The sequence below is a fragment of the Dendrobates tinctorius genome, unplaced genomic scaffold, assembly GCF_039654945.1.
Source record: "Dendrobates tinctorius isolate UK_male_01 unplaced genomic scaffold, ASM3965494v1 ptg000062l, whole genome shotgun sequence".
In the NCBI taxonomy this organism is placed as follows: domain Eukaryota; kingdom Metazoa; phylum Chordata; class Amphibia; order Anura; family Dendrobatidae; genus Dendrobates; species Dendrobates tinctorius.
Window position 1 is genome coordinate 36,373,267 of NW_027361730.1, and position 14,941 is coordinate 36,388,207.

Below are 14,941 nucleotides of genomic sequence, written 5' to 3' on the forward strand. Positions count from 1 at the left end.
TCAAAGTGTTCACCACACATCTAGATAAGTTCCTTGGGGGGGTCTAGTTTCCAAAATGGTGTCATTTGTGGGGGGGTTTCCACTATTTTGGTACATCAGGGGCTTTCCAAACGCGACATGGTGTCCGATCTCAATTCCAGCCAAAAAGTCAAATGGTGCTGCTTCCCTTCCGAGCTCTGCCATACGCTCAAATAGTTGTTTACACCCACATATGGGGTATCAGCGTACTCAGGACAAATTGCACAATAACTTTTACGGTCCTGTTACCCTTGGGAAAATAAAAAATGGGGGTGAAAAGATCATTTTTTTGGAAAAAATTTGATTTTTTTAATTGTACGACTGTACGTTATAAACTTCTGTGAAGCCCTTGTGGGTTCAAAGTGCCCACCACATATCTAGATAAGTTCCTTGGGGGGTCTAGTTTCCAAAATGGGGTCACTTGTGTGGGGTTTCCACTGTTTAGGTACATCAGGGGCTCGCCAAACGTGACATGGCGTCTGATCAGAATTCCAGCCAATTTTGCATTGAAAGAGTCAAACGGCGCTGCTTCCCTTCCGAGCTCTGCCATGCACCCAAATAGTCGTTTACACCTACATGAGTTATCCGCGTACTCAGGACAAATTGCACAATAACTTTTGCAGTCCAATTTCTCCTGTTACCCTTCGTAAAATAAAAAAAATTGGACCTGAAGTAATTTTTTTGTTAAAAAAACTTAAATGTTCATTTTTTTCTTTTTAAACATTCAAAAAATTCCTGTGAAGCACCTGAAGGGTTAATAAACTTCTTGAATATGATTTTGAGCACCTTGAGAGGTGCAATTTTTAGAATGGTGTCACTTGGGTATTTTCGATTATACAGACCCCTCAAAGTGACTTCAAATGTGAAGTGGTCCGTAAAAATAAAATGGTGTTGCAGAAATGAGAAGTCGCTGGTCAACTTTTAACCCTTTTAACTTCCTAACAAAAAAAAAAAATTTGGTTCCAAAATTGTGCTGATGTAAAGTAAACATATATGAAATGTTATTTATTAATTTTTTGTGTGCCATATTTCTGTGATTTAAGGGCATAAAAATTCAAAGTTGGAAAATTGCGAAGTTTTCGCCAAATTTCCGTTTTTTTCACAAACGCAAGTTATTTGAATGAAATTTTACCACTAACATGAAGTACAATATGTCACGAGAAAATGTCAGAATCAGTGGGATCCATGGCAGCGTTTCAGAGTTATTACCTCATATAAAGGGACAGTGATCAGAATTGTAAAAATTGGCCCCGTCATGAGCGTGCAAACCACCCTTGGGGGTTAAGGGGTTAAAGGTCAAAATCTGAGTTGACACAGGTGATCAGTGAAATAGACTCTTCTTACCTGTGCAGTATTCCTTAACACCGGGTTGTGGTACTATAATTCTCCTATATATGATAGGCTCAGATTCAAGTATATTTTCATCATGTCTGTATGTTGGGGGTCTTTCATTTGGGGTTCCACGAGTCTTGGACCCTCCACCAGAGCCTCCACCTTTTCTCTCATGAGTATCTATCTCTTCAAAGACTGCTGCTTTGTCAAAGAGAGCAAGATTTCCTTCAAAGTCAAAATCTGTATCTGGAATTTCCTCTAGGTCATCTCCAAAGCACTCATCATCCCGAGCCTTCAACTGCCCATTCTTGGGTCCACTCTTTTTAGGCGTAGCTTGGTTAGGGTGCCGACTGCTTGATGACCCTAGGTGTAAAAAGCAACAATATCATATAAAGAACACGAACTATAGATGGTAACAAAGCACTTTGCAAAGGTTTTATGGTATAGATTGAATTTTGTTCTGAAATATGCATAGTTTATATATTCATATAATGCCCGGGTAACCGTTCCTGTTCTTAGTACATTATGTACTTGAGGCAGCTTTACATGACTTGCGAGGATTTAATTTACTTATTGTACTCATTCCACTGTTCCTTTAACACAACTTACACATAGATCTGTCTTTCAAGCAGAGCCCATTAGCAAACCAACAAACTGATGTCCTCAGGGAACCTATGGTAAGTAAGGTCATTTGCTGAGTCACACTATTCACAATAGAGTTATACAAATCCAAAATTACACAAACTTTACATAAAACTTTTTGTTGTACATGTTCCTTCATGTTGTCAATATAAGCATCTGAAAGCCACTTTCAAACATAAAAAAGGTGTACATTTTCCTTAAGACAAGCTGCAGTGGTAACAGTCTAAAGTGAGAACACTGGTTTCCATAACTCCCTTTGATTATATAGGAAAGGAAGAAATTAGAATTACGTGGTGTGTGGAGGGCTGTGGAGTCGGTGTCCATTTTAGTGGAGTCAGTTGGTATAAAATGGGTACAGTAGTACAATGCAGGATGTGCTGTAAATGTTTTCAGAAGAATTTAGGAAAGTTATAATAATAATACATTTTATTTCTATAGCGCCGACATATTCCGCAGCACTTTACATTTCAGAGGGGATTTGTACAGACAATAGACATTACAGCATAACAATAATCACATAGATCTTAACAAATACCAAGAGGAATGTGGGCCCTGCTCCCAAACTTGTTACAATCTATGAGGAAAAAGGTAGACACAAAAGGTGGATGTTAACAATTGCCCTGATTGTATGGACCAGCCATAATGTTAAGTGTGTAACAGTACAAACACAGAGGGCTAATGGATGCATAAAGCATGTGGGAACATGATGCGGGGAACCTGGTTATGGTAAAACTTTTGGCTGTGCCACATAGGGATAGATTAGGTTAATGCGTTGAGGCGATAGGCCAGTCTGAATAAATGCGTTTTCAGGGCACGCTTAAAATTGTGGTGATTGGGGACTAATCGTATTGACCTGGGAAGTGCATTCCAAAGAACTGGCGCAGCATGTGTATAGTCTTGGAGACGGGAGTGGGAGGTTCTGATTATTGAGAATGCTAACCGCAGGTCATCAGCAGAACGGAGGGCGCGGGTCGGGTGGTATACTGAAACAAGGGAGGAGATGTAGGGTGGTGCTGAGCCATGGAGAGCTTTGTGGGTGAGGGTAATAAGTTTGTACTGGATTCTGGAGTGGATGGGTAGCCAGTGTAATGACTTGCACAAGGTAGAGGCGTCGGTGTAACGATTGGCGAGGAATATGATCCTGGCTGCAGCATTCAAGACAGACTGGAGGGGGGAAGAGATTGGAGGGGGGAGAGTTTGGTAAGAGGGAGACCGATTAGAAGAGAGTTACATTAGTCAAGACGAGAATGAATAAGAGAAACAGTAAGATTTTTTGCGGAGTCAAAAGTAAGATAAGGTCGAATTCTAGAAATGTTTTTGAGGTGCAGATAACAAGAGTGAGCCAGTGATTGTATGTGGGGGGCAAAGGAAAGCTCGGAGTCAAGTATGACCCCAAGACAGCGGGCATGTTGCTGGGGAGTAATAGTGGAACCACACACAGAAATGGCAATGTCGAGTATAGGTACATAAGTAGAGGAAGGAAACACAAGGAACAGTCTTTGACAGGTTCAGTTTCAGATATAGTGAGGACATGATGTTAGACACAGTTTAGACAATCACTGGTGTTTTCTAGAAAGGCAGGCGTGATGTCAGGAGAAGGAGCATATAATTAGGTGTCATCAGCATAGAGATGGTACTGGAAACAAAATCTACTGCTTGTTTGACCAATAGGGGCAGTGTACAAAGAAGAGGAGGGGGCCTAGGACTGATCCTTGAGGAACCCCAACAGTAAGGGGAAGATGGGAGGAGGAGGAACCAGCAAAAGATACAGTAAAGGAGCGGTCAGAGATAGGATTAGAACCAGGAGAGAACGGTGTCCTTGAGGCCAATGGAACGGAGCATAGTGAGGAGGCGCTGATGATCCACAGTGTCGAATGCTGCAGAGATATCCAAGAGAATTAGAATGGAGTGATGACCATTTGATTTAGCTGTTAGTAGATCATTAGAGACTTTAGTGAGGGCAGTTTCAGTAGAGTGTAAAGAGCAGAAACCGGATTGGAGAGGGTCGAGAAGAGTTATCAAAGAGATAGTGGCTAAGACGGGAGTGGACCAGGCGTTCCAGGAGTTTAGAGATGAAGGAAGATTAGAGACAGGTCTATAGTTAGCGGCACAGTTTTGGTCGAGGGATTTTTTTTTAAAGTAGTGAATGTATGATGGCATGCTTAAATGAGGAGGGAAAGATACCAGAAGAGAGAGAGAGAGGTTAAATATTTTAGTTAGGTGAGGGGTGACAGCAGGGGAAAGGGACTTGAATAGATGTGACGGAAATGGGTCACTGGTGCAAGTGGTTGGGCGAGAAGATACAAGGAGCCTGCTTACTTCTTCTTCTGTGACTGGTTCAAAATCAGAGAGTGAGCTAGATGCAGTGGGGGAGGAAGGACAGTGCATAGTATGAGGTGATTGGGAGATAATTTCCTGTCGGATCTAGTCAATTTTTTCTTTGAAGTAATTGGCCAGATCGTCAGCTCGAAGCTCCGTGGTTGGGGCCTGTACTCTTGGGTTGAGTAGAGAATGAAAAATGTCAAAGAGCTGTTTAGGGTTATTGGACAGTGAGGTGATGAGGGTGTTGAAATAGGTTTGTTTTGAGAGGTGAAGGGCAAAGTTGTATGTTCGAAGCATAAACTTATAATGGATGAAAATTTGGTGTAGATTGGAGAGAAGACCAAGTCGAGGGAGTTTCCGTTTTCATGCGTTGGCGAATTAGTAAACTGCGAAAGGCCAAACGAGCAGGTTAGAGATAAAAGGTGAGTAGCAGATAGGGAGAGGGGAAGAGCAATGGGGATGTTGAAATCGCCCATGATGAGGGTAGGGATGTCACAGGAGAGAAAATGTGGAAGCCAAGTAGCCAAATGATCCAGGAACTGATGGGAGGAGCCGGGAGGACGATATACCACCGCCACTCGCATGGAGAAGGGGATGTAGAGTCTGACGGCATGAACCTCAAAAGAAGGGATGACAAGTGAGGGTACTTGAGGGATAACCTGAAAGGTACATTTTGGTGATAGGAGCAGACCAATGCCTCCACCTGCTCTATTGTCTGATCTTGGGGTATGAGAGAAGTGTAGTCCACCATATGAAAGAGCAGCAGTAGTGTCTGACTGCTGGATCCAGGTTTCAGTAAGAGCCAGAAAGTTAAGAGAATTAGAAAGGAAAAAGTCATGAATGAAGGAGAGTTTGTTACACACTGAGCGAGAATTCCAAAGGGCACAATTAAGAGAGACAGATGGCATGCAGGGAATATTAATAAGATTAGAGGGGTTTCTGAGTGTAGCATGTGGGGGTTTGACTTTCTATAACATGGGGGACCAGGGTTGGGAGCAATGTCTCCTGCGACTAGGAGAAGGAGGATAGAAAGAGTGAGCAGATGTTAAGTGATTTGTGAGGGAGTCTCTGATGTTGAATGGTGGGACTGAATGGATCTGTGCAATTTAGCAATGTGAAAAGAGCGTGAGTGCTATACATAGGAGAGGAAAGGAGTGAGGGGCCGATATGGATGGAGTTTAGAGAGTTATTGCCAGGGCGGTGGATGTGTGTGAATGCAGCAGCCAGGATATAAATTACACAAATGCATATAGTATATATTTATTGTAATACAAATGTACAGGGAGTAAGTGTCTTACCTGTCTCTTGCCCTGTCTAACTGCCATGGTATAACTGCCTCATACTTTGATTAAATATGCATAAATGCCTTCCCAAAGCTATGTATGAATATATAGGAGGCGAAGGCTTAGATCTCTTTTATTTTGCTCTCTCTCTCTTCTCGTTAATCAATCAAACTAAATTGAGACAGCAGGACCCAATAAATGTTGTGGTCAGATAAACAAATGTCCAGCACTACATGGATCATAAAGCACTTTGAAAAGTTTCATGACCTCACAACATAAGGGGACAAGCAGAGTAAGCTGAAATAACTATATACCAGATATAAGCTTGCATAGTTAAAAACACATATGTAGCATTCAGGATTAACTGCTTGCTGACATTGAATGAAATTGAGACACACATGAGTTGATTCAGAGCAGAGATTGAAAAAGCTGGTTACCAGATATAAGCTTGCATAGTTGAAAACACATATGTAGCATTCAGGATTAACTGCTTGCTGAAAGTTACAGGAACAAATCCATATATAATTGGAATATAAATAAATTCTTAAAGACTTTTAATTAGCAAATAACACTTACAGAAACCAGTCCCAGAAAGTTTAATAGTAAAGTTGTCTGTGAGAATTTGCAGTAGGAATAGTTGCCCAGCCAAGTGTAGGAAGGTGTGATATTTTGATAGAATGCTGGAGATACCAGTGGTACTCTCGCAAGAAAAAGGCTGCTCACCAGAAAACAAGACAAAAAACACATTAAACTGTTTAAAAGTAGTGACTGCTACAAAAGAATGCAATCTATTGTGCTTTTGTGCAGTAGTTATATTTATGCTATATAGCATGCAGCAATTTTTCTGCATTCTAAGGTAAGGAATTTCATATCTAGAGAATAAAGTATATACGGTAAGTGTCCTACTTTTGAGTGACAGTGTACGTGCCTGTGGCTTACAACCTGTTCACATCTCGTGCTGAGGAAGGAATTCCCACCTCCTGGGGGATGAACTGCAGCACGGATTCTCCGTGACAATATAAGTGAGCTGGGAGGCAGCGCACGCATGGAGACATGAACTCTGTCTACCCTAGCCCAGGCAATGTTTAATCTAATTGTGTTTGTGTAGAGCTTATTAAGCAGCACTCTCTTTTTTGGCAGAAATAGGTCTTCAATGAATCCCTGAAGAAATAGCAAAAACAAACACTGCCTTCCCTCCCACATGAAGGGTGCGTGCAAGGATTTGCTCATTTTCAGTAGTGGAAAACTATCTCAAAGCCTGAAATGCCCTGGAAATCACTTATCTAGTGTTTGATAAGTGTTTAAAATAAACTTCAAAATCACTTTACGCAGAAACAAAAATTTAACGGATATATGGCGTTATTAATGAAAAGGAACAGAGTCTCCTCACCCTGCAGACGCTTAAGGGGATTAGGAAAACTTGTATGCAATGCAATGTAGGGTTTTAGGAGCAAAAATAACATCATTTTGGAGAGGGAACAGCCTATTATAGAGGTCTGATGGAGGTAAAATAAGGTTATCAGGTTGGGAAGTCCAAAATCTGAAGGCTCAGCTCAGTTTATCACATGTGCACGTCTTTGCATGGCATGCTTTTCTGTTACGTTAATAGTGACTTTATTTTAAAACAATTCAATGTCCAGACAGAGGCACATGAACAAGATCTGCCTGAGGAGAGATGGAGGGAAACCTAGTAACATTTTGCTGCAAAGAATGTAGGTATTACCGATCACTTTCAAGCCTATTGCCCAGGCTCACAGCTTTAGGTGCAATAGTCAGCACACAGGGCTCCTGTGAAGTTGGGGAGCAGGATCATGAGTCTTCCTTCTCTCTTGTCTGTAAGGAAGGGGGCTGAATGTGACACCAGAAGGATCGATCATAGCTACTGTCAGCTCTTCACTAGTGCATTCTCCAGCGACCCCAGAAGGAGAGGAGTGGAGATGGGGGGAGATACAGGAACTTTCCCTTATGTTTATATATGCTAACCAGTAACTGCAATTGCTCTCTAATGGCCACACTTTAGGGGCATTTTGTTCCACTAATTAGGGCCAAGATTGAGCAGTTGTACATTGCATCACTAATGTTGCTTAAACTACCCATGTTTTGACTCCATGATTCGGATGCTTACCAGCACTTGTATAATCAATAATTTGGGATATTACACAATGCATGATCCATGCAGAGGTGGCATGAATAAAACGATGCACAAATTAATTTTTAGTAGGTGTTGTATAGCTTAAACTCTGCTTGGTCAGACCTCTACCTACAATTCTTTTTTTTTTTTCCCCACTTGTTTTTTTTCCTTTTTATACTGAATACCTCACTTTAAAGAAAAATTGCAGAAAGGCAATAGTGAATGGCAAAAACTGATTTAAAATGTCAACAAAGTACCAACATTCAGAAAATACATCATAATTGGGTTAATAATGACTTTGTATTTCAGGTTTTATTAGGGTATGAAAATAAGCTAATTATGGTGAAAATTAAGGATTAAAGCTGCAATTCAGCATTTTTATTTATTCACATCCTTAGCCACAGTTATGTGCACAGTGGATGTAATGAAACGCTTACAGACTGCCATTTTCTCCATTCCTAACGATGTACCAAGCCTCTTCTAAACCAAATGACGGCAGTTCTGACTACCCGGCTCTGAGCTACTGTTGTGGGCTGAAAGTCACTTTCTCAATGTGAACCTATGAGACTTGCATCAAGGCTCTAACAGAACTACATTGATAAAGCAACTTCCAGTCCACACAAGAGAAGCTGTGAGCCGCCTGGTCAGAACTGTGGCCACGTGGTTTATAAAAGGATCGGAACACTGTGGAGAACTGGAAAAAATGGTGATCGATAAGTATTTTAATACGTTCACTGGGCACACCAACTATGACGGAGGGAGTAAATAATAAAGATTAAGCCAAGCTTAGCCAATAGGACCAATATAATTAAAATTTATTTTTATATACCCACGTTAATAAAGCACTCCCACGGATTTTTTTTTTTAAATTTAGGCTACTTTCAGACTTGCGTTCTGAGGAGCAGCGCAGGGCCGCCGCTTAGCTCCGCCCCCGGTTGCGCCTCCTCCGGTCAGCTCTTCCTATGGGCGCATGACGCTGCATGCGACCGGTGAACCCTATATTTAGCGTTAGGTAAGCTGGCCGTGCCGACGTGCGCCAAACGCACCGTGTTGCATTTTTGTGCGCTCGGCGCAGCGCAAAAAGGGCGCATGCACCGGCAGAAACATACCAGCGCACGGCCAGCGTACCCAACGCTAAATATAGGGTAAGCCGGTCGCATGCAGCGTCATGCGCCCATAGGAGGAGCTGACCGGAGGAGGCACGTCCGAGGGCGGAGCTTAGCGGCGGCCCTGCGCCTCAGAACACAAGTCTGAAAGTAGCCTAACTGTGTGTATATGTATATGGTGTGTAGTGTGAGCATTAATATACTCACCCACCACCGCCTTCTCTGGAATCCAGCACACTTGTGCTCCTCTTCTCAGTGACATCAATGCAATTCTGACCATCAGGCTATGTGCACACATTGCGGATTCTACCGCGGATCCGAAGCGTATTTGGCCCTGTGGGTCCACAGCAGATTCTGCTGCATTGTATAGTACTATTCAAGTCAATAGAATTTGAAAAACATTGTGCACATGCTGTGGAAAAATCCGCGCGGATTAGCTGCGGGTTCATTTCCGCAGCATGTCAATTCTTTGTGTGGATCTGCAGCAAAACTGCAGGTCTCCAAAAGATCTGCGGCTTTGCTGCAGATGAAATGCTGCAGATCGGTAGAGGGGAAGAGTGGGGGCGGTGATGTGTGCATGTATGGTGTTTGGGCGGGCTGTGTGTGGCTCATCGGGCTGTCCGGGCCTCTGCGATGTGTGTATGTGTTTGTGTACCGTGTGTGTGCATGCGTGCGCATCGTCCGCGCGCATCGTCCGATGGGCCTACAAATCCCAGCGGGCGATGCCTGCTACACTGTCCATGAGTAACACATTAGCCAATGATGGGACAGTAGTAGTCCCATCATCCGGCTAATGTGTTGCATGTAAAAAAAAAAAAAAAAAAACACAATACATTACATACATATAACACAACACATAACAGAGTACATACTCACCACACACACCTACCGTAATTCCCCGAAGCCATTGATCTCCTGTAATAAACATAAAATAAACCAACCTATACTCACCTCTCCGCCGTAGTCCAATTAATAAACGAGGGTTCCACAACGATCTCCCGTGAAGAACAGCCGCATTAGCTGATGCGACAGCTCTCTAGGGGCTCCTGCACTGAAATGACAGGCAGAGGTATCCCTCCGCCGGGAAAGAGGTCCTGTAACCCTAACCCCAGCCCTAACGCAGCAGTGCTGTAAAATGAGACTGCACTCCGGTAACCTCAGTGATGGACTGCAGGAGGCATTGTCTCCTGTCAGTTCATCACTGGGAGGCCCCATAGAGCAGTGTTCCCCAACTCCAGTCCTCAAGGCCCACCAACAGGTCATGTTTTCAGGATTTCCTTTGTAATGCACAGGTGCATTATCACCTTGTCAATACTAAGGAAATCCTGAAAACATGACCTGTTAGTGGGCCTTGAGGACTGGAGTTGGGGAACACTGAAATAGAGCAGTGACATCACCTGCTCTATAGGGGAGATTGTTGAGAGACCCTCGTTATTAATTGGACTGCATCGGACAGGGAGTATGTATATGGTTGGTTTATTATTTTCGTTTTTTTTCTAGTAAACGAGTGCGTCGCATGGATCTGAGCGTGCAATAAAAATATGAAAACCGTGTTGTGTTTAATTTCATTAAAAGATTTAATAGATCGGTGTCTTATTGACACCTCTCCATTATTAACCGGGCTTAATGTCACCTTCCAATAGCAAGGTAACATTAACCCCTTTTTACCATATATCCCACTGTTACACAGGAGTGGGAAGAGAGGGGCTAAGTGCCAGAATTGGCCCATCTTATAGATGCGCCATTTCTGGGGCGGCTGCGGGCTGGTATTTGTAGCCGGGGGGCCGGGCAATATCCATGGATCCTTCCTACGCTACGAATATCAGCCCGCAGCTGTCTGCGTAGCCTTTCTGGCTATAAAATATGGGGGTACATCATTCTTTTTGGGGGTCCCCCTATTTTAATAGCCAGTAAAGGCTACGCAGCCAGCTGCGGGCTGATATTCATGGCCTAGGAAGAGGCCATGGATATTGGCCCCTCCTGGCTACAAATATTGGCCCCCGGCTTCCACCCTATGGTACAGAAAATTGCGCGGGAGCCCACGCCATTTTTTTTTTTTTTTTTTTAAATTTATATGGCCATATATCTATAGATATCTCTATGGCTAAATCTATAGATAGATCTATCCATAGATAGAGCCATAGATCCATCCACCCGTGTGTAATACAGTGTGGGTTGGACCAATGTAAATGAGGAGGTTGGACAGAAATGACATCACAAATCTTTTTGTTGTTAAATAACATCTTTATTTAGCTTACAAAAACGCATACAAACCCGCAGGCAAAACCGCACTGAAAAACCGCATTAAATCCGCGGCAAAAACGCACCTGCGTTTTCTGCCAAGAGCTGCGTTTTTTGTGCGGAAAGTCAGCGGGAGACTCCACAACATGTGCACATAATAATAATCTTTATTTTTATACAGCACTAACATATTCCGCAGCGCTTTACAGTTTGCACACATTATCATCACTGTCCCTGATGGGGGTCACAATCTAAATTCCCTATCAGTATGTCTTTGGAATGTGGTAGGAAACCTGAGTACCCGGAGGAAACCCACGCAAACACGGGGAGAACATACAAACTCCTTGCAGAAGTTGTCCTTGGTGGGATTTGAATCAGGGCTGTGGAGTCGGAGTCGTGGAGTCGGTGCTCATTTTGGTGGAGTCGGAGTCGGTATAAAATGGACCGACTCCTAAAATATATAATAAATTGGGTACAGTAGTTCAATGCAGAATGTGCTGAATATTTTTTCATAGGAGTTTGGGAAAGTTATGAAATGTCCTATAAATGGCTGTTATATTCCTGATCTAAGGCTACATTCACACACAGCGTTTTTCCTGCGTTTTTTGAGGATACGTTTTTCAGTTGCAAAAGCAGATCAGCTTTTTAAAAAACTGCATCACCTGAAAGGTTTTTGAGCTCATAGATAATGTTTTCAATAGCAAAAGCAGATTAGAAATCTGCTCTATCCATTTATCCATATCTGTCTATCCATATCGTATCTGTACCAAAAAGAATGAAAACCGGGTAGTACACCAATATATATTCTGTTCTATCTAAATATCTTGATTATTGGATCACAAAAATGATTAAATGTCTGAGGTTCACATTGTACTACAATAAATTTTTCACTTAAATATAAGCAATATGTGTGGGAGTCGGAGTCGTGGAGTCGGAGTTGGAGTCGGTGTAAGGGAAATTGAGGAGTCGGAGTCGCAGGTTTGGCTTACCGACTCCACAGCCCTGATTTGAATCCAGGACTCCAGCGCTGCAAGGCTGCAGTGCTATCCAGTGAGCCACTGTGCCGCCCACATAGCCTAAAGCTCTCACTGTATACATGAGCCGGAAGTCTCTTACAATGTAAGCCTTGGGAGCCTCTCTCCAAAGACTTACATTATAAAAACCACTTCTGGGTCACACACAATGGAGTATGACCCTAAGGGTGTGTGCACACGTTGCGGTTTCTGCTGCGGCTCCGCAGCAGATTTGGCCCTGGGGATCCGCAGCAGTTTCTGCTGCGTTGTACAGTACCATTTTAGTCTATGTAAATAGAAAAACACAGTGCACACGTTGCGGAACTTTCCGTGCGGATTTGCTCCATGACAGGTGTCAAACCACAGGAGAAAACCGGAGGTCATTTGACCTGCGGATTTAGACAAGTCTGCACGGTAAAATCCGCAGCAGAATCTGCAACGTGTGCACACACCCCAAGGGTCTGCAGAGTGGTGAAGTCACTAAAAAGCAGACCAAAATGGTGCTTGATCCCAGAGAGAGCAGAGGCAGGGGAGTATGTTAGTATTCTCACATTAAATAACAGACATACACACATTTAATGATAAAAATATTCATGGGGTGCTTCTTTAAAATGGTTTTCTGGTTTCAGACCACTCCTTATCCACAGCTACAGTATATATATATATATATATATATATATATATATATATAAAAAAAAAAAATTACCCACCCTCCTCCTTGGGTCCAGCGTTTCTTCTGCAAAGCTGTAACTGTCTGCACACGATGACCGTGCTGCCGCCAATAAGGCTATGTGCCCACGTAGCATTTTAATCCGGACACTGAAAACCGGATTCCTTCCCAGAAATCGCGCGTTTTTTCGTGCGATTTCATCGCGATTATGTTCGCGATTTTCACGTGCGATATTCAAGCACTTTCCAAGCGATTTGAAGCATCGCTTGGTAAGTGATTGACAGGTTGGTCACACTCGTCAAACAGTGTTTGACAAGTGTGACCAGCTTTTTACTATTGAGGCCGCCTATGCGGCATCAATAGTAAAAGATAGAATGTAAAAAATAATAAAAAAAATCGGGGTATATTTACCTTCCGACGTCCCGCGCAGTCTCAGCGACACTCCCGTTCCCAGCGATGCCTTGCGAGACCTGTGATGACGTTGGTCTCACGTTGCTATAGCGATCTCACGAGACCGCTAGAGTCACGCGAGACTACATCTTCACAGGCATTACCGGGAACGGGACTTTAGTCCTGCGGATTTATCTGCGGTTTTTACTACAAAATCCGCAGAGCCAAAAAACTCCGTGTGCACATAGCCTAAAGCTGCTTATCTCACCGATTGGCTGCAGTGCTGTCAATGTGATGTCAGTGTTGTTTCAGTGGAGAGGGGATTTCCAAAACCAGAAAACCCTTTTTTATTTACCATTACAGTACAGAGAACTTTATATACTTTTTTTGTGTGAATAACTGTAGCTTTTCAGGCAAAATTTTGGGGAACCTGTAAGCTGTGATTAAAGCTTTACTTATACGAATTTAGAAGTAAATCCACTTCATTTTAGGCAAGGAAATCTCCGCAGCAACACTTTTCTACTCAAAAAAACAATGCACACATCACAGAAGTATCAATAGTTGCTGACCAGAACTAGAGAACTGCTGTTTTCTGGTCGGTGACATTCTTTGACTTACATGATCTGTCTGATCCTGCTATACCTTTAGTCTGCATTTATTCAGCATGGATGATAGAGATGTATGAGAAATACATAAACACATGTAATTTCCTGACCACAACACTATTTATGCAGTCTACCAAGTCACCTACTAGAATTTGCAGTTTACTGCTGCTAAGTTTTCGTCAGTAGACCTAATTGAGACCGCCATATTGCAGTGGCCATTTGTTCAATTTTTATAAGATGCAGCATTTTTACAAGAAAATGTTATCTGTAAACTATGGCACATTGATGGATTTTGTATGCCATCAATTTTTAACCCTTTAATGCATAATCTGGACTTAATTTTAACAATTATAATTACAATGTTGTGCATTTTTTCATATCTTACTTTACAATATTGAAATAAACTTGTAAAAGTGTATTTGAGTTCCTCCATATGATTTGCACAATGGCCTAAAAGGCTCGGGTTATGTGAAAGTGTATATTTCAGAGGTTACGCATTCTCTTAAAAGAGCCCCATGCATGATCTGAAAAAAATGGATCAGAAAAGGACCATACTTTTTTTCAGAACCAGACAGACAGATGTGTAGCCCCATTGATTTGTATGATGACAAATGGACTTAAAAACAAAATTCTTGAGTGAATAAGCTCTTAGGTTACTTTCAGACATCAGTTTTTTAGCATCAGGCGCGATGCGGCGAAAAATGTAAAAGCCGGATCCGGCTTTTACCCCATAGACTAGCATTATCTCCGCATTGCGCCTGATGGCCATGTGCCCGGCCATCAAGTGCCCGGCAAGAGAGAGATCTCTCTCACCCGGACACGAGAGATCTCGCTCGCCGAGCACTTGTGGGTTAACACTCAGTGTCCGGGTGACAGAGAGATATCTATCTCTCCTGGCACTTGTGGGGTTAACCCCACAAGTGCCAGGAGAGCGAGATCTCTCTCTGTCGCCCGGACACTGAGTATTAACCCCACGTGTCTCTCTCTCTAACCGCCACCCCTTCCCCTCCCCCCATACCCTTCGGCGGCTGTCTCTCTCGTCCCCGATGTATCTTCCTCCTGCGACTCCTTTAAATCCTGTCCGAGCCGTATCAGACACCGCATACACATCCGGTGTCACTGCTGCAGGCCGGATCCGGCGGCTCGGCTTTTCGCCACACGCCACCGGACCCCACACACCAGATGTCT

General features: G+C 43.0%; 1 protein-coding gene across 3 annotated transcripts in view; it reads right to left on the minus strand.

The window, feature by feature from the left end:
• Positions 1-14,941, minus strand: part of EDC3 (enhancer of mRNA decapping 3) — an 83,413-nt gene that overhangs the window by 26,206 nt on the left and 42,266 nt on the right. For all 3 annotated transcript variants that reach the window (XM_073579539.1, XM_073579540.1, XM_073579538.1), the window contains exon 4: positions 1,363-1,713. In XM_073579539.1, the coding sequence (XP_073435640.1) occupies positions 1,363-1,713 (351 nt within the window). The remainder of the gene's footprint in view (positions 1-1,362; positions 1,714-14,941) is intronic.